We start from the raw sequence: 18,013 nt of genomic DNA, 5'->3' as shown, positions 1-18,013 counted from the left end.
CTTACGTCCTATGTGTCCTTGTCCCTTCATCCATTTGTGTTTGCAGATTAAGCATTTTCTTTTCTTTCTGGTTCTTACCAATTGCTTCCCTTGTTATATCCCCATGGTGATGACTGGTCACTTCACAAGAGAAAAGGAGCTTAAAATTTGATGTGAGAGGGTTGGAACTAGGTAGACTGAAAATAAAAAGTAAAAAAGCCCAAGAGGGAAGCAAGGGAAATGCAGCGCCACTAATTCAACTGCATATCAAATCTTGCTATTGCTCATGTAATTGCTGCCAAAACCTTTTGGGATGTCGAGATAATTTACATTTCTGAACCACTAAATCATTGGCAAACCGAAGAGCATAGTCTGATCTTTGGTCATCTAAACGCCTGCCGGAATTCTCATCCCATATCGTGCCTTGGTTGCATGCCATAAGAAGCATGTGACATTGGTACAGAACCATATGGAGTGGCAGCATCCGCACCTCCCTGGGCCTGAAAATGCAGAGGTCATATATGTATGTTCAAGGATCATTTGAACGAAAAGGGTTTAAAAGAATGAATTTGAAGTTTGATAACAGGACTAGGGTTGTCGGGAAGAGTAGATACAACGTATTTAAATTAATTCAAAAGAAGTACATATAATGGAACATTTTAAGTAGACAGGACCGTCGCAATTCATATATTTCTTCCATTTCTTGCCATACTTAATACAAATGTTTATGTTTCGCTATTCCATGTTCGTCCCATTGTTGTCAAGTCTGGGATTAAAATGTCTAACAATGCCATAGAATTGCTGTTATCTTCCTACAGTTCACTAACCCTGAAGTGCAACAGATTGCCACGAACAGAACTGGGTGAACACTTCAAGTTATAAAAAGAAAAGAAGAAAAAGAAAAAAAAAATTCTTCAAAAATTCCTTGTTAATATCTTCTGATTTCAGGGTTCAACACAGCACAACTTCCTTCTCATTTTTCGAATTTCGAATTACTCTAAACCATCTAGCACCTATTTGGTCTCAAGAAAGAAATGATGGCTGAAGTCAGATACTTTCTGATCAAGATAGAACAGTTTTCATGCCAATCTTCATGTTATTATTTGTACTAACTCTGTAGGTTCTAAATGCGGTTATTCTTTAAGGCACTAACAATTCTTGCACATCTTTTCCAATGATTTTAATCTACTGAGTAGCAACATACACAAGAGTAAGAGTGATATGAGGAAAGCATTAAGAAGCCAAGGACATACACATACCTGATGCAGCATGCCATAGGGGGCAGGGTACGCGTTTCCTCCATATACTTCGGGGTCGCCATAGGTTGCAGGATATCCAGGACCTGCATAAACACAACCGAAAAGTCACTAAAACTCATACATTGTATTTGGGTTAGTGAGTTTAAAATAGGAAGTTTACATCAGAATTCGAAACCATAGCTCAATGGAAAAAAACAAGATGAAGGTGAAGGAATAAAATTACCTGGGTTTGCTGCTGCAGCAGCTGCTACTGCTGCCCTTGCTCTCTTCTCTGCATTGGCCAACTCCCCATGAAGTTTTTCAATCTCACGAGCCAAGGCAGCCATGGTTTTCTCCATTCCCTGCCGGTACTCAAGGTTTTTAGCTCTGGTTTTCGTTTCATTCTCAATTGCAACCCTATGCATCACACAAAAAAAGATTGAATTTTTATGTGCACAATTTCATAAAATCAAATAACAAAGAATTCAAAATCACCTTCCTTTCTGTAATTAATACTTGTTGTTCCCTAATAGCAGATAAATAACTAAATAAATAATTCATAATCTACACAAATTCTCTTCAAAGAAATTTAAAATTACCTTCCTTTCTTATTCTCCTGCTGGAAGGTCTCAATATCGGCTTTAATGTCTACCACTCGCTTCGACTCGGACCGAGTTTTCGCAACCTCTCCTTCAATCGATTGCAACTCGGCTACCAGCTCCTTGCGCACGGAGCCGAGCTCCTGAATATCGGCACGGGTCCGAGCCAGCTCGGCGCCCATGGAGTCGATGGTGCGAACCTCGGCGTCCAGCTTCAACGACCTCTCGTAAACCTCGCGCACCTCGGCGTCCCTCTCGGCTTTGGCTTGACCGGCGACCACCGACAGGCGACGGAGGTCGTGCTGAGCCGCTGCCAGGTCCTGCTTCAACGCCACGTGGGTGGCTGCCAGCCGTTGATTGTCTACGAGGAGGGCCTGGATCTCACGGTGCTGGAGGCCGATACGGTCCTCCAGCGCCGTTGTGTTGGTCAATACAGGAAGCCGGTGCAGCTGCCGAGGGTCTCGTCCCGCCATATCTCTCGATGTTAACGATTAATCGGCGGGACGGCGACTCTGTGACTGTTACAGAGAAACGAAGAGAGAGACTTTTGCTGCTTTTTGGTAGTGCTGGGCCTAAATGGGCTCATGAGATAGGTCCAATGAGGCCCGTGTCAGCTATAAATTCAACCCAAAAATGAAATTCAGAAAATCATTTTCCCGCCGAAATGTCAGAGATCTTTCACTCACTTGTCTTGAACAAAAGGTCTGTTCTTCTTCTCCAATCTTCTTCCTCTCTCTCTCTCTCTCTCTCTCTCTCTCTCTCTCTCTCTGTGGTGTTGAAGGGCTTGAGATTTTGCAGGTTCGACGATGCGACGCTGCGAGTATTGGAATCAGCGTTAGTTTCCAAGGACGTGAAGTCGTCGATAGAGGTCAGGTCCGGCTTGAGGCAGTTCCTGCGGTCCGAATCTCTCTCCGTTCTGCGAGAAATTTCAGAGAAAAGTCCCGAGGAGAAGCTTATGGTTCTTGAATTTCTCGTTCGCTCCTTCGCACTTGTAGGCGATGTTGAGGCAAGTCATCTCTTTTGTTGATTATCAAGAACTTAATTTCCCGGAGCAATTGCTTCTAATTTGAACTTTTTTGAATGTTGATTTGCTGAAATTGGTGATTTTCATGGACCTAATTAGCTAATAATTGTGATCGCCAGGTAAATGCTTATTGTAGTTAAGTAGTCTGTGATCCGGTTTTTTGTTTGCAGAGTTGCTTGGCTTTGAGGTATGAGGCTTTGCTTTTGCGGGACCTCAAGTCTGCGACTAATCCATGGCTGCAAGTTCCGTATACAGAATGGCTAAACTTTGCTCACCAGTCAAAAGATAGTGGTTTCTATTCTGTTGCAGGAAGGGTGAGTGTGATCGATCATCATCTTCATCACTATCATTATCAGTTTTCTTATTTCTTAACTTTTTCAATTAAGAGAGGGCTTTTTGTGTGGAAAGTTGTGTTCTGATTTTGAGATCATCATGATTGATTTAGTAGCCAAATCTGTAATCAATTCCTCGATTGGGTTCGAGATAACAGTTAGAAATACAAGTCCATCTAGACTCTTGATTTAGTATCTAAGATTTGTTATGATTTCTGTGGATTGCTACTCATATCTAGAATGTGCTGGTACAACAAATCATAGGTCCACTGCTATATATAAAGCTTATTTTCTATTAGATGGAGATGGATCAGATATTCAAATCTATTGCATTTGCATCTGTGTAACTGTTCATTTCACATGTAATTAACTGTGTGTTTTTTCTACTTATTTTCTCCGTCTTCTTATTGTGGTATTAAGTCGTCTAGCTAGACATCATAAGCCTTTGTGGTTTTGTATGTTCTGATCTAAGCTTGTTTTTCTTCGTAGGCATGTGAAAATGCATTGGTTTGCTTTAAGAGGAAATGTGCTGTAGACCCAAAAACAGATGAAGATTACGTTACGAAGAAATCTACTGAAGACGCAAAAGCGGATGGAGTATTTGAAAATGTGCAAGTTATTGAACAGATAAAGAGACTGAAGGATTGTGCCATGGCATCTGCTTCTTCCCACTCTGGTATGTATTATTAATTGTTTTAATTTTCTTTAGTAGTAATGTTAAACCAGATTCAAAGTTTGTAACATACATGCCAGAGTATCTGTTGAAGTCAATTTGAGACAGTGAGTTAATAGTAATATCCACAATCTACGTGGTTGGTTACCAAGCTTCCTACTTGCTTAGTTATTTGAGGTCATAATGCTGAATTGGCTGCCTTAACATGTTAAACTGCAGCTTAACCTATTTGTGATATGAGGCTAAGTTTTTCAGACTATTATCCCTGATAAATAGGTAATAGGTTGTATTCTGCAGAAACGAACCTCTCGTTTTCATCATATAGAAGTAATGTAATGATATGGCAGTATCAGCTGCACCTCAACTACTATAGTAGTGTACTTACGCCTGTTTAAAATCAAATCATTGATCTTATGTGAATTCCATAATTTCCATATAAAATACTCCCCATGCTACTGCATCACATCGAAGGGCATCAATGTAGTATGACCTGTGTGGGAACCATACTACATCTAAATCAGAAAGCTTACAAAAAATTGTCCCAAAAAAGGAAAAAGAAAGCACACAAAAATGAACATAAATACAAAATTCTGAAAGATATGTGATAGACTTGTATCTGCTGTAAAATAAGAAGTATAAATTTGGGTGAACTGACTGTCTAGCCATACTCTGTAGGCACAGAGCTTGAGATATCTCATGAGCTTAGGCTTTAAGATTATGCTAGTAACTTTGAAGCTCAGTAGGAAAAGACAATATCGTAGTTCAATGACCACATGATGTAGTCCTCCTTGGTGATTTGTCTATATGACTTTATGTGACTCATCTTTGGTAACTGAGATTTGTGTTAAGAAACTTATCAATGGCATTTGGGATTTGTTTGCTATAGTGTGATCATGGAAAATTCTGTTTGCTCATAACCAGTTCAGGCGCAGACAGCAGACTACTTGAAAAAGAGACTAAAAGAAAAGAGCGTAGATTGTTCTTCAGTTTGCAAGGACACAAAATCTGTAGCAAGCACTTTGTTCAGAAACGGAATAAAAAAGCGTAATCTACGAAAATTGAATGAGAGTCGAAGCTTGTCCAGGATGACTGATGGATCATAGCCTAGTTTAATTTGAGGTCATTGCCAACATCTTCGTGCTTATGGAATTTTATTGATTGCATATTGGATGGGAACCCTGAAGTTCAATGGTCAGATGAAGACTATAATGAGATGTGCTTGTGTGCAACAAAGAAAAGCCAAGCCAGTTGTGTTGGGTTGTCAGTTTCCGACATATATATTGAAACGGTCAAGTTAAGGTGGATGTTAAATCCCCTTGGTTGAGCCCATATTGTAGCTTTGTAGAACTTGACTAGAACAAGACTTTCATACATTTCAAACTTTGCTAGTCCAATGCCGCCTGTAGCCAAGTACTAAATTCGGTTCCTAATTCTTACTTACCCAATATTAAGGGGAAGACTTGCATGTTCTTATCTCACTCATCACGTGAGCAATATTCCTATCTTACAGATTATGTGATGTGTGAGATAAGAACAGAGTAGGAACCCCTTGAAGGGGAGTTTTTGTCCATAGTAAGAAGATAAAGACCAAAGTTAAAGCTAAAGAATATCAAACCAAATGGGGGAAACATTTTTCTTTTCTCTTTTCAAGATCACATTCACATTGGTTTTCTCTAGCTTGGAGTTTTTATGCATCACTCTGGTCCGGTCGCAGGTACCCAGATGGCATTCTCAAGCCGGCTCAATTTTAGGGCCAAAGGACAAAAGGTACTCATACTTATCTGTCCTTTTCCCTTTGTTTATTTATTTTCTATATTTTCTGTGCATCTGTATAGTTATTTTGGCCATGGTCTTTTGGGTACTTATTAGAAACTTGAAATGAACATATATGTAGCTAGGCTAGCGTGGCCCAGCTTGTACTCACCGCTTTATTTATTTATTTGTCAAAGTTTGGATGGGAAAGAAAGTAAATTCATTAACACGGTTATTATGGGGGCTTGATCTTCAGAGAATGAAGAAACTTACACACATGGGTATTGTAGGGGTTTGAATTTAAGACCGTTTAGAAACACACCAAAAACCTGTGCTTATTCAACTAACACCGTTAGTATCGGCAGCTTTATTTTCATTGTATTGAGTTGATCATAGTGGTAAACGGTCGCATTGGAAATCCAACACCACTCTTTCAAGCAATTGAATTTGATGTCAGTAGTAGCCATTTGAAAACCCCCACTGTCGAGGCTGCCATTGTCAAAGATGGCTTCTTCTAATATCATCCACCATCTTATAGAAATTAGAATATTAGGAAGATTAGAAAACCATGCATATCTCAAGAATCGAATCTTCCATATCACCAAGCAAGTGCATTTAATGTTTGCATCGGAGGTTGCATGTTTTATTTTTCTCTAAGTTTGTGAAAGATGTCTGTTTTTCCTCTACTTTATTCATTAGCTTAAAATATACAAGTAAAACAAAAAAGTTTACATGGATCTCACCGTCTAGAGCGTACAAGTTTTTCTTCTTCCTATAGCTTAGGGGTTTGAAACTTCAAACTGAAAACTGAAACTTATATATAAATAATATAATATAAAAAATACGCGTTTTCTGATAAGAAATTCAACAATATGGCCCTCATTTTAATGTTAAAATAATGTATGAGAGATAAGATGAGAGTCTAATTGAAAGCATAGACTTGGTTTTTAATTTATATATATATATATATATGCACATATGCTGCCATGACAACTAGGGGAAGAGAGCTGTTTTCCTCGGAACAAAAGATTAGAAGCTTGGAATCATGTGGAGAGCATTAAATGCAATAGAGTGAGAATTGGTCTTAGAGTTTCACAATTGCTATTGTTTTAGTTTCAATCTCTCTCGAAATGGGTTTCCTTTTAATAAATTCTTAACCCTTTGCTTCATGTCGGATCTCATTAATTTCTTGGTGGGGGTAATATTATCATATATATATATATATATTATGTGGTCATTATTAATATAATGCATACATGTGATGATGATGAAGATTTGAAATCAAACAAAGTCTTGTACTCTGGTCACTGCTGTGACGTGTTAGTGGATGGTTTCGCAGCCATGCACTTCTGTGCATATATCTGACCCTACGCTAAATAAAAGTACACAGCGTGTCTTATGAATCTTATTTGAGGAGATGAGAGTTTTGAATTCAAGCACTTGAGTTCTCTGCTATTTCTGACCTTTCCCTTTCTTATCATTTCACTAGCTTTTAGTTGATTAATCATAACACAAAGTGTGCCCTAGGAAAAGCATGTTTATTATTATTGGTATGTATAGCCACGCATCACCTATTTTCAATACTTGCCATTTGGTTTCATACTCGTGTCACAGTGACGGAGTCAGAAATTTTTTCAAGAATGGTCAATTTTAAATAATAAAGATGTGAGTCACTTGTTATAGATAAGAGATATTCGAAAAGTAAAGAAGAAAAAGAGTATAAAACTGAGCTAAATCATATAAAAAGCAAAACACACACATGTCACACATGTAGCGGCAAGTAAAGAAAAGGAAAAAGCGAGTAAATTCAAAATCAATTAAGCCAATTGGCAACACATAAGACAAGCTCATATCAGGTGTCCCTTGTGGGCCTTAATGGCTGCGCATGCTCATGTACATATACAAGTTAGAAGATAAACGAGGAAAATGTGTGACAAGTCATTTGTATTCAAATTATGAAACCACTAGCAACTTCGACCCAAAAAATTAAACCACTAGCAAAACTATGCAGAATTTGAGGATGCTAAACATTTTTTCTACGGAAAAAGACAATTTCATGTGTCTTTAACTTTATTGAAGATAAGTAGTGTGTCCTAGGAACACTATCATCACTGTTGTGACAACTAGGTAACAATGCGTGTCAAAATCGATGTTTGATTTAAATGTCACTGAGATTCTTAAATAAAGCTAAGAAGTTCTAGAAACAGTAGTTTTTTTTTTCCCGGCATGTAAAGAATATTCCCAGTTTGGTCAAGACTGAGGACGACATATATATATATATATATAGCTGCATGAAGAAAACAAGAAAAATAAAACCCACAATAATTGTTATATACATAATAAACTAAATAGAAATTTATATTGATCAAAGGTAGGCGTTTGGGGCTCTGTGTGTGTGTGTGTGTGTGTGTGTGTGTGTGTGAGAGAGAGAGAGAGAGAGAGAGAGAGAGAGAGTTAGAAATGTATGTTTCCATGTGAATGTCTGCCAACAAACATTCACGTTGAGTCCATCTCTCTTGGTGTGTTGGTCCCGGTTAGGGTTTCCCATTGGTTTCATGTTGTATTTACTATAAAACCCTAATAATTAACCAAGCCTTTTTCTCTCCCCTAATCAATGGCTTTTAAATGACCTCCAATTTAATATTCGTCTTCCATAAAATTAATCACATTTTCATTGTTCCCTTTGTCTTACTCGTTTTTTGCTCAAACCCATACACAGTGCAGCACAAGCCAGAAAAAGAAGAGTCAAACCAGAACGTGAGAAGTACATAATTACAACTGCATGGCTTTTGCCAACCTATGTGCATGTACATGTATATAAATATATCATACCTTTCACGCGCCAAGGCGGTGGACAACTAGCAGAAGAATCTATTCCCCTGCATAAAATGCAGTAAAATGACCCAATTGCCCTTGCTAATCACATCTCAAAACCATGGCATTGTTTGCTAGAATTGTAATTTCCACACAAGAAATTGCTAGTTTGTCTAGTTGGGAATATCCAGATTCCAGTGTTTTCAAGTCTATGCATTTGATTGCCGTTGTTTAAATGTGTTGATATTATTTTAATGATGAAGCATGTGGGAACCATTCTTACCCTAGGCGGCCGACCTCGAACTAATATAAATATGCAATTTCAGCTCTCTGGCTTGAACACTACCAAGCTCCTCCTTCTGTTTTTGGTTTTCTCTACGAGTAGTACTTCTAGCTTTGCTTAATTACGTACAACTCCAGAGGGAAAAACTTTCTTTTTTGAGTTCTTGTTCTTGGAGTGAAATTAATGGGGGGAACTTCTCCATGTGCTTCTTGCAAGTTGTTGAGGCGCCGCTGCGCCAAGGACTGCATCTTTGCCCCTTACTTCCCTTCTGATGACCCTCATAAGTTTGCCCTTGTTCACAAGGTCTTTGGTGCTAGCAATGTCAGCAAAATGTTGCAGGTTTCTTTTTTTCCCTCTCTCTAAACGTCTGATTAATTCTAGGAGAAACGCTATCTACACTTCTTTCATACACTCCTGTGAAAGAGTACTACAAATAACAACGCCATATAATGACACTGTTATTTGCACTCATCCATAGGAGTGCATAAGCACAAGTGCAGAGTGCGAATAAAGTTCCTCTCAATAGATAATTACATGTACTTGTGTGTTGACTTATTATTCTCTGATAACCAGGAGCTTCCGATTCATCAAAGAGGAGATGCTGTGAGCAGTTTGGTTTATGAAGCAAATGCAAGAGTGAGAGACCCGGTTTATGGGTGCGTAGGGGCAATATCTTTCCTGCAGAGCCAAGTTTCTCAGCTACAAATGCAGCTTGCTGTGGCTCAGGCAGAGATACTCTGCATCCAGATGCAGCAGGAGCCTGTAGCCTTACCCAACCAGATAGATCATCAACATAATCATCATCATCAAGATCATGATCATGATCATGATCAGAAGTCCCTTCTATTATCCAACAGTGACTTCAATAACATTCCACATCAATACTTCAGCAGCTTTGCTTCTTCTAGCAATGTAATCCAAGACCCTCTTAAAAGAGAGTCTCTCTGGACTTGATTTGCTTAATTAGTTATCATCATCATCATCATCATCATTAATCAAAGTACTGTCAATCCATCTTTCCAATACAATTTCCTTTATCTTTGTTTGATCATAATTATTTAGTCTATTTCTGTGTGATTCCCATGTGCACGTATGTGTGTACGTGTGTGTGTGTGAGAGAGAGAGAGAGAGAGAGAGAGAGAGAAGAGAATGATATCTGGAATTCTGGGTCAACCCCTGCATGTGGGAGATGGAGTAAAGTAGGGGCTTAAAAAGGCTTTTTTTCTTACCACAGACGTCAGCTTGCAAATCTATCCCAGTAGCCCTATTTGACTAGTATTTTGTTTTTTGTTTTTTTTTTTCTTTCTGCGACAATCCCATTTTTGTAAGATGACTAATGTCTCATTAATAAATCTCATTAGTAAATAAATCTCAATTACAATAGAACTAAATAAAATGGTAAGTAACAAAAAACCTTAGTAAGTAATGAACCAAAATTCTAACTAAATAAGGACTCGCGACCAAAAGGAATTTATATATGCATGTGAGAATTTCCTTGGAATCTAAGTGTCATATCTCAATATCCATATGAAATTTTTTTGTGGCTAGATTTAAACTAGATTATTTCAATTAAAATAGTTATTTGGCGAATTTATAAATGTTGAGATTGCACGTATTAAATTGGACACGATATTATGTCGTACAAGTCCAATCTAAAAGAATATGACTCTAAGAAATCACTTGAACTCAATTATAATTCAATGCAGGTCGAGCCACTAAACGAGGTCTTTATTCCTAGAATAGTAGTGGACAAAATTTATATGTATGTGTACATTCTAGGCTATGCATATTTTTTATACCATATCTAACCAGACCCTCTCAATCAGGATACATAGGACGAATGACCCTTAATTGAAGGTTAACAAGGCCCATCCCAACTCACCAGGGTTCACAATTGGCAGGGATTAGCCTTCGACAATCTCACTTGTCGATCCAGCCTAATGAAGGCACATGTCATGCCACTTCCATTTAGGGACAAATGGCAGCCCTTTAAGCGACATCAATAGTCCCACATCGAAGTAATAACCCAAGGTGCTCCACCTCTTTCCTTTATAAACAAGGCTCTTGCCTCAATGCACCGAGTAATAGTAACTTGGCAATAATACCCTTATTCTGTCTAATTACTTACTCACTTCATCCTTAAACTAACTTAAGTATCGGAAAGTCTTCGACTGATATCACACCAATACCTAAGATCTTATCGTTGCACTCTTTCTCTCTCTCTCTTTGCAGATCCATTTTGTGCCTGTCGTAGGACACACGCGACCAAAAGCAGACCCACTTTTAAGTTGTATTCATCTTCGGACATCAATACATAAGTTTAAAGTACCCAAACTAATTAGAATTAATATTTGATGGCTCCTATTTTTAAACGTCTTGGTAGAGTATTGACCAAGCAATATTATCGTTGATAAGTGAGATACAACTCAACTTATCCTCCTATAAATTTGTGGTTTTGCGTTCCAAATCTCGGCTGTTGAGAAAGTGCATGGCAACTCAACCCAGCAAGCATGTGTCGCTGGCGAAACCCCCTACAAAATTTAATACAAGCTTTTGTGTTCACACACCACATCACATCACATGAAGAGGTCGCCCAATTAACTGTAAAGCCAACACGCTTTGGAATATATGGGCGGTGCATGCGTGTGGTCACAGCACATATAAACACATGAAATTAATTGGGATCCTATTATAATTGTTTTGACTATGCTACTCAAAGTCTAGGAGGAAGCCAGCTAAACATATTTTACTTAAGCTCCAAAAATGCTTTCTGTCTAAATGGCCATAAACAGGAAGATAATACAATATGAGATATGAACAAATATATGAGCTAAACTTCGTACCATATATATTCGAGAGAAAATCATCAGAATTATAGATCGACTGGATGGTTAGTTCTTCTTCATTGAACATTGACTTATATCAAATGAAATATCACCTTAAATGAAATTATTCTCATGTCAAACTGTCTGGTAACAATTACATCAAGAAGAATATTATTGCAAAGCTATATATATGAACAATCCCGCTTGCCTAAGGATTTCAGTTTTAGGTTCTTAGATGAGTGAGTCTGTATATATGAAAGATGGGTTATATCATATATGGGCCTCAAACATTGACATATCTGAGCAACTCCTATGGGCTCATTTGGTGTTTATAATTGGATTGGATAAGTCATTAAATCTAAATCTAAGGTAGGTTGAAGGAGGAAATGAATGTAGAGATGAATGACTTTCCATATTGGGGGATTAGGAGAGATTAGTTATAAGGTGTTGCTATCTTATCATTTTGTGAGAATTAGATGAGATACGTTTTCTTAATGAGTAATTCATTTTCTACCTTCAACTTGTTTTTAAAAAAATAATTTATTCGTTAAACATGCTTTAATAATATAAGGAGAGTATCTAATCCAATTCAATACTAATTACCAAACAAGCCAATGTATATAAGATGCCCTAATATATTCTAGAAAAAGTTGCATGTTCTGCAGACTGCTAGTCTTCTGCACACAATGGGATAATATTAAGGAGTATCTAATCCAATTCAATACTAATTAGCAAACGAGCCAATGTATATAAAATGCCCTAATATATTCTAGAAAAACTTACATGTTCTGCAGACTGCTAGTCTTCTGCACACAATGGGCCGCATGGGATCATATCTTGGTACCAACGAAGCCCCACAAACTGTCGAATACCAACAACCATTTTGGGTGGCGTTTTCCAATTATTATATACATACACACCACACGGGGCTTCTTTAATTCGTTCTCTCTTTTTCTTGCTACTATAACTGAGCACATACCTGGAACACATACAGAAACAAATTAGATCAAACCCTTTGAAATTGATAAAATATCTAATTTATTGCTATCAACACTTTTTTGGTCACGTTCTTCTCGATGCAGCAATTCAAAAAGTCTGTCTTGTAATTGGTCCCCAACTCCCCTTTCCACAGAGTGAAAATGGATTGTGGTTGTAGGGCCCTTCTTACCCTTTTCAAGCTGTAGACTTTCAACTCATACTGAGGCCTTGAACCAGCCAATGGCTAGAAGATAAGGTGCCACGCAGGATAAAAACACCATACAAATTTCCCACTACATCTTCCATTCCCTTCTCATATCATCATCTGTTATACTCAAATTGTGTACAAAGAAAGAAAGAAAAAGAGAGACCAAAGATAAGATGAGGTACCATTCATTCTTATTAAGAAGCCCAAAGAAGGAAGAGCAACAGGTGCCAGACAGCATCAATAATTCTGGTGAAGAATTCTCTGACACTACCACTACTACTACTACTACCACCAAATTAGATGATGCTTTTAACACCAATGGAGATGATCATGTGGTTGATATCATGGATGACTGGGAGCGCATTTTGGGCATTGAAGAAGAGGAAGATGGAAAATTACCGAGCGAAAACATGTACGGCGGTCACAAGCTTAATTGGGATTTTATGGATTGGGATGAGTTTCCTAAAGGAGAAGAAGGGGAGGAGATTGAGCAGAAAGTGTTTCAAACCGCAGATAGGTGCTTTTTTGAAGATGAAAGCTACTATGAAAGAAAGGTTGTAAAAAGTGAGAGTGTTGTGTTTTGGGATGAGGACGATGAGAAGAGGGTGCAGTTGAATTTGAATTTGAATTATCAAGAGGTGTTGGATGCTTGGTCTGATCGTGGTCCTCTTTGGGCAGATGATTGTTCACGTTCTTCCATGGCTAGCAATGGCAATTATGTCAGTACTTGATTAACTTTATTTCATATCTTCCTTTACTCTCTTTTTTATACCTTGTTTCGTATTTTTAATTTGGTGCCAATTTTGAAGAAATAGGATGTCATTAATATATATATATATATAGCATGCATTTCTACTTCCATGCTTCTTCCTCGTTTCAAAAGAGAAATGCTATTCGCACTTATATTGTATTCTTGTGCTTCTTTTATGAGAAAATACGAATAACTCTCGTATACTCTGAACAAGAACACATGACGCTTCCCTTTCAATATGTTTGAGGTACGGAAAAAACACTTTTAAATGGTGTACTTTATAGTACTGTTCCAATCCAAACATGTAAATTTTACATTTTTATTTATTTATTTGTGTCCATGATGACATATGTCAAATTGGATTTAGCAGTAAAACTGCATGCAAATTGTAAAATGAGTGTCATGTGCATATATGAGGAGGCTTCTCTTAGGTATAGAATGTTGTGTTAATGTTTAATTTTGTGTCTAATTATCCTTTACTTAGATGGGAGAGGTGCCAATAATGGAAGAAGAGAGAACAAGAAGGGAGGCAAGTGTTCTAAGGTACAGAGAGAAGCGCCAGTCTAGACTTTTCTCCAAGAAGATAAGGTACCAAGTCCGCAAACTCAACGCAGATAAAAGACCAAGACTCAAGGTTTTTGTCCTCTCTCTCTCTCTCTCTCTCTCTCTCTCTCTCTCTGCCAAATTGATATGTTTTGAATTTTGAAATTATTGTTCGTTTGATAATACCTTATTTTCTGTGTTGCAGGGTCGATTTGTGAGGAGGTGTGATTCGTGACGCGATGACTAAAGAGATAGCTCGAAAGATCTCAACAAATATCTCACTCCAACATCCATGGACTTTTTGCTTTGCATGTGTTTGGGTTTGTCGTATGAAAATATCTCTAATTTAACTAAAAAGTAGTTGAAAATATCTATTTTTTTGGGAGGACCAGTTTCGGTTAACTCCAAAACATTCTCTGTTTCTGGGGCCTACTTATCATGAAAATTGAAATGATTTGTGGTAAGGCCCATCTTGTAGAAAATGCCCATCTCCTTTTCCATAGTTGATAGTCTTGTAATTATAGTGATGGGAATTGGACTAGCAGCATCACCAAGCTCAACTCAACTTTACTTCAGTAAGGATGTATTTATAAGATACTGCTTGCCTCCTCTTTATTTTTAAGGAGATACTCTTCTTTTTAGCGAATCACAGTTTGACATATATGTAAAAATAATTCATTAAAAATATAAAAAGAAAAACGTATGCACACATATTATACTACTATTAACATGAATATAGGAGCTCCTACTTACATGGTAAGAAGGGAAGTATTGTCCTATTTATAATAGACATTATAGGGTAAATTGATCATAGAGAGAAGTCAAGTGACATGAGTATATCCAAATGTTTTCAAACTTTTCAATAGAGTGGTGTGGAATTCTTTTTCTCTTTCTTGTTTAACAGTTGTCGTCTATAAAATTTAAATTTAGAATACCTTCTAGTACAACGTAAAGATTACGTGTCATTAGACCAAATTGTCAAAGTAGATTATTGATAATCTCGTGAAATGGATCTTAATCATTCATTAATCCATGTGCTAGTTGTTGCAATCAAATATTCCACTTTAATTAATTCAATACGAATTTGAAGTCTTGCAATGATTCATCAAGATATGTGTATTTGTGGTCCCTAGAGCAAAATTTGAAAGCGTTAAAGCTTTTCATTATAGGTGACTGGTGTTGAGAAATATGTGCATTATTATATATGTTAGGTAGAGCTTCATATCTTATGGAATTTCGTAAGATATGTAACATACTGTTCATTTCCCCCACACACACACAACAAAAACTAATATATTGTTGCTTGCAATGTTTGCTTCTTTTGATCAAACAATATATATGTGCCCATGGAAAATGATATGCATAATCATTCTCTCTTTCGTTTTTCTTTTTATCTGAAATTATCTTTATGTTATACGCGGCATATTTTATTTAACAAGTCGAACATATACCAGAAATTAGATGTCACTAGACTAGACCTTTTTATCATATTGTAGTATATAGTCTTAGGTATAAAAATTGTTAAGATTATGATTTAAATAAAAAAATAATTGAATGAGTCCCATACGAAAGAAATTTTGGACAAACCAATTCCTACGTTACTTTGGTGATGGTCAATAGATATTTTTCGAGTTTCCTTTTCCTTTGGGCTTTCTAATTCTATGTGGTCCTCCTAGGGAAGGAAAGTAAAAGAAAGGGACAAATCACAGCGGACCATGGTTCTCCCGTATGGTCTTTAAATACTTTGTTTTGTAGGGCCCATAATAATTTCACTGTCACTAACCGTGCAGTAAAAAAATTTATTTTAGTAAATTTAGAAGCGGGCTTCTACTTTTCATGACTCGGCCCACGTTTTAAATTTGGTCCATCCAAAACACATACAACTAAGGACGGGCATTCAAACGAGCTGAATTGGGCTAAGAAAACTGGGAAATCGGAAACTTGTTTTGTCGTTTTCTTGCCGCTCTTCTTTTTATATTCACGCTCTTGGAGCTTTGGACTCTCCACTTCCTTCCGACGTCTCCCCAATCCCAAACCAATCCAATCCAATACAATGAGCCTCCCAAAAACCTCACCAATCACCACACGCCATGTGGTGGTTCTGCCGTTCCCCGGCCGCGGCCACATCAACCCCATGATGTGCCTCTGCAACTCCCTCGCTTCGTTAAACCCGGCCGCCGACAACACAGACATCATCGTCACCTTTATCGTAACGGAGGAGTGGCTCGGCTTCATCGGCTCGGAGCCGAAGCCCGACAACGTGAGCTTCGCTACTATTCCCAACGTCATCCCCTCCGAGATCGGCCGCGGCGCTGACTCTCCCGGATTCTATGAGACCGTTTTGAGAAAAATCAAAACCCCGGTCGAAGACCTTCTCGACCGACTGGAGCCGCCGGTCACCGCCTTGATAGCCGACACGTACTTGGTCTGGTCCATCGAGATCGGGAATGTGAGGAATATTCCGGTAGCTTCTCTATGGACCATGTCCGCTTCTGTCTACTCCGTCTTCCATTTCTTCGATCTCCTCGTCCAACACAGGCATTTTCCCGTTAATTTGGAAGGTACATAACGAACTCAGTAACTTAAATACTTCTCTTGGTTTGAGTTTAATTCTAGTAATTATAATTGTTTCGAAATATAATCCTTATAATTTACTAAGTAATGTATTGGACTTTTTAGAGGTATCATGTGCTAATTTCTTCAAAAATAATAACTACTGATATTACAGAAAATAAAATGGAATAACAAACAAATACCAACATGTGTGTTTGTTTTCTTTATAGAACGAGGAGAAGAGCACGTGGACTACATCCCGGGACTTCCTTCCACACGTGTGGGGGACCTTCCCACGTGTTTCTACGGGAAAGGGGTTAATGTATTGGATCGAGCTCTAGAATCCGTTGCATCGTTGTCCAAAGCCCAATGGCTTTTGTTGCCTTCAGTGTACGAGCTTGAAGCCCCAGTGATCGACGCTCTGAGGGCGAACACATCGATCCCTGTTTATCACATTGGGCCCACCATACCCCATTCCAAAGTGGAGGCCGAATCAAGGCCCAGTGAGGCCCACTATTTTGATTGGCTAGACAAACGGCCTAGTGGGTCAGTTTTGTACGTATCGCAAGGGAGCTTGCATTCAGCTCCCAAAGCCCAAATGGATGAAATCGCTGATGGGTTGAGGGAGAGTAAGGTTCGATTCTTCTGGGTGGCGCGTGAAGCAGCTTCTGAGTCGAAAGAGAGGTGCGGGGAGATGGGGATTGTGGTGCCCTGGTGTGACCAATTGAGGGTGTTATGTCATGATTCTATTGGTGGGTTTTGGTCCCACTGCGGTTGGAATTCGACCTCAGAAGCTGTTTTTGCTGGTCTTCCAATGCTGACTTTTCCTATATATTGGGACCAGGTCCCCAATAGCAAGATGATTGTGGAGGATTGGAAGATTGGGTGGAGGGTGAAGAAGAAAGGGGTGGGAGAAAAAGAAAGTTTGGTGGGTAGAGAAGAAATTGCAGGGATTGTGAGGAGGTTTATGGATTTGGAAAGTGAGGAGGGTAAGGAAATGAGGAGCAAAGCGAGGGAGCTTAGGGACATTTATCGACAAGCAATTCGAAAGGGTGGCTCGACTTATGCCAATCTTGAAGCATTTGTAAGTGACATATGCAAGCAACATTTCTAATGACACTTTCTGTTTTGAGTTGGTTTCATGCCCACCACAATTATGTATGCAGTTTGACAAACGATTGACCATGTGGTTTTATTGATCCACTTAACACATGTATTTTGCAACTAAAGACTTTGTCCTTAACATGTGTACTCATTAAGTTACTGCGCAAGTCTCAAATTGATTTTTATGTCCACTAACACATGTATTTTCTAGTGTAGAAATATTTTATTTTTATGTTTTATATGTATTGGAGAATGTTTTCACACGACTGCCTCACATATATTAGAGATATTTAGTAATATATCCATTTTTATCACTAATAATATTATATAGTACACCAATCACCCGTAACATATAAA

The 18,013-nt window shown here is 38.1% G+C and overlaps 5 protein-coding genes across 10 annotated transcripts; 4 read left to right on the top strand and 1 right to left on the bottom strand.

The window, feature by feature from the left end:
- Positions 1-207: 207 nt before the first annotated feature.
- Positions 208-2,289, bottom strand: LOC103332769 (protein FLC EXPRESSOR). Of its 2 annotated transcripts, XM_008235556.3 has the most exons (4): positions 1,817-2,289; positions 1,462-1,634; positions 1,239-1,321; positions 208-479 (listed from the first exon to the last, which is right to left on the bottom strand). In XM_008235556.3, exons 1-4 carry the CDS (start codon positions 2,287-2,289, stop codon positions 387-389), a joined length of 822 nt encoding a protein of 273 aa, XP_008233778.2. In that variant the 3' UTR covers positions 208-386. The 2 variants fall into 2 exon arrangements, with proteins under 2 accessions (XP_008233778.2, XP_016648490.2); XM_016793004.2 differs by having other exon boundaries at positions 454-1,321.
- Positions 2,290-2,381: 92 nt separating this feature from the next.
- Positions 2,382-9,034, top strand: LOC148921368 (protein DOUBLE-STRAND BREAK FORMATION). Of its 5 annotated transcripts, none has more exons than XR_016122026.1 (7): positions 2,382-2,518; positions 2,615-2,822; positions 3,011-3,154; positions 3,662-3,848; positions 4,772-4,964; positions 5,560-5,612; positions 8,911-9,034. XR_016122026.1 is itself a non-coding variant. In XM_089041502.1 (6 exons), exons 1-6 carry the CDS (start codon positions 2,481-2,483, stop codon positions 8,813-8,815), a joined length of 708 nt encoding a protein of 235 aa, XP_088897628.1. In that variant the 5' UTR covers positions 2,382-2,480; the 3' UTR covers positions 8,816-8,867. The 5 variants fall into 5 exon arrangements, 3 of the variants coding, with proteins under 3 accessions (XP_088897628.1, XP_088897630.1, XP_088897625.1); XR_016122021.1 differs by having other exon boundaries at positions 4,767-4,964; XM_089041502.1 differs by lacking the exons at positions 4,772-4,964; positions 8,911-9,034 and adding an exon at positions 8,738-8,867.
- On the top strand, positions 8,071-9,748 carry ASL5 (Lateral organ boundaries (LOB) domain family protein). Its single transcript, XM_089041510.1, has 2 exons — positions 8,071-9,033; positions 9,268-9,748. Exons 1-2 carry the CDS (start codon positions 8,878-8,880, stop codon positions 9,646-9,648), a joined length of 537 nt encoding a protein of 178 aa, XP_088897636.1. The 5' UTR covers positions 8,071-8,877; the 3' UTR covers positions 9,649-9,748.
- Positions 9,749-12,800: 3,052 nt separating this feature from the next.
- LOC103332506 (CCT motif family protein) lies at positions 12,801-14,411 on the top strand. Its single transcript, XM_008235278.3, has 3 exons — positions 12,801-13,424; positions 13,941-14,090; positions 14,205-14,411. Exons 1-3 carry the CDS (start codon positions 12,879-12,881, stop codon positions 14,232-14,234), a joined length of 726 nt encoding a protein of 241 aa, XP_008233500.1. The 5' UTR covers positions 12,801-12,878; the 3' UTR covers positions 14,235-14,411.
- A 1,574-nt stretch (positions 14,412-15,985) lies between these two features.
- LOC103332412 (UDP-glycosyltransferase 87A1-like) lies at positions 15,986-17,917 on the top strand. The gene is made up of 2 exons (XM_008235187.2): positions 15,986-16,560; positions 16,783-17,917. The coding sequence occupies exons 1-2, from the start codon at positions 16,053-16,055 to the stop codon at positions 17,664-17,666; spliced, it is 1,392 nt and encodes a 463-aa protein (XP_008233409.2). The 5' UTR covers positions 15,986-16,052; the 3' UTR covers positions 17,667-17,917.
- Positions 17,918-18,013: the final 96 nt, after the last annotated feature.

The sequence above is a fragment of the Prunus mume genome, linkage group LG1, assembly GCF_029339155.1.
Source record: "Prunus mume cultivar Tortuosa linkage group LG1, ASM2933915v1, whole genome shotgun sequence".
NCBI classification, from domain to species: domain Eukaryota; kingdom Viridiplantae; phylum Streptophyta; class Magnoliopsida; order Rosales; family Rosaceae; genus Prunus; species Prunus mume.
The sequence above is the reverse complement of the archived record's forward strand: the minus strand, read 5'-3'. Positions and strand labels throughout refer to the sequence as shown.

Excerpts from the sequence above, each read along its gene's own strand:
- LOC103332769 (XM_016793004.2), bottom strand. The coding sequence starts at position 2,289 with ATGGCGGGACGAGACCCTCGGCAGCTGCACCGGCTTCCTGTATTGACC. Across the intron at positions 1,635-1,816 it reads CAGGAGAATAAGAAAGGAAG|GGTTGCAATTGAGAATGAAA; the intron begins GTAATTTTAAAT and ends TGTGATGCATAG. Across the intron at positions 1,322-1,461 it reads TGCTGCAGCAGCAAACCCAG|GTCCTGGATATCCTGCAACC; the intron begins GTAATTTTATTC and ends GTGTTTATGCAG.
- LOC148921368 (XM_089041499.1), top strand. The coding sequence starts at position 2,481 with ATGTCAGAGATCTTTCACTCACTTGTCTTGAACAAAAG. Across the intron at positions 2,823-3,010 it reads CACTTGTAGGCGATGTTGAG|AGTTGCTTGGCTTTGAGGTA; the intron begins GCAAGTCATCTC and ends TTTTGTTTGCAG. Across the intron at positions 3,155-3,661 it reads TCTATTCTGTTGCAGGAAGG|GCATGTGAAAATGCATTGGT; the intron begins GTGAGTGTGATC and ends TTTTCTTCGTAG.
- ASL5 (XM_089041510.1), top strand. The coding sequence starts at position 8,878 with ATGGGGGGAACTTCTCCATGTGCTTCTTGCAAGTTGTTGAGGCGCCGC. Across the intron at positions 9,034-9,267 it reads ATGTCAGCAAAATGTTGCAG|GAGCTTCCGATTCATCAAAG; the intron begins GTTTCTTTTTTT and ends TCTGATAACCAG.
- LOC103332506 (XM_008235278.3), top strand. The coding sequence starts at position 12,879 with ATGAGGTACCATTCATTCTTATTAAGAAGCCCAAAGAAGGAAGAGCAA. Across the intron at positions 13,425-13,940 it reads TGGCTAGCAATGGCAATTAT|ATGGGAGAGGTGCCAATAAT; the intron begins GTCAGTACTTGA and ends TCCTTTACTTAG. Across the intron at positions 14,091-14,204 it reads ATAAAAGACCAAGACTCAAG|GGTCGATTTGTGAGGAGGTG; the intron begins GTTTTTGTCCTC and ends TCTGTGTTGCAG.
- LOC103332412 (XM_008235187.2), top strand. The coding sequence starts at position 16,053 with ATGAGCCTCCCAAAAACCTCACCAATCACCACACGCCATGTGGTGGTT. Across the intron at positions 16,561-16,782 it reads TTTTCCCGTTAATTTGGAAG|AACGAGGAGAAGAGCACGTG; the intron begins GTACATAACGAA and ends TTTTCTTTATAG.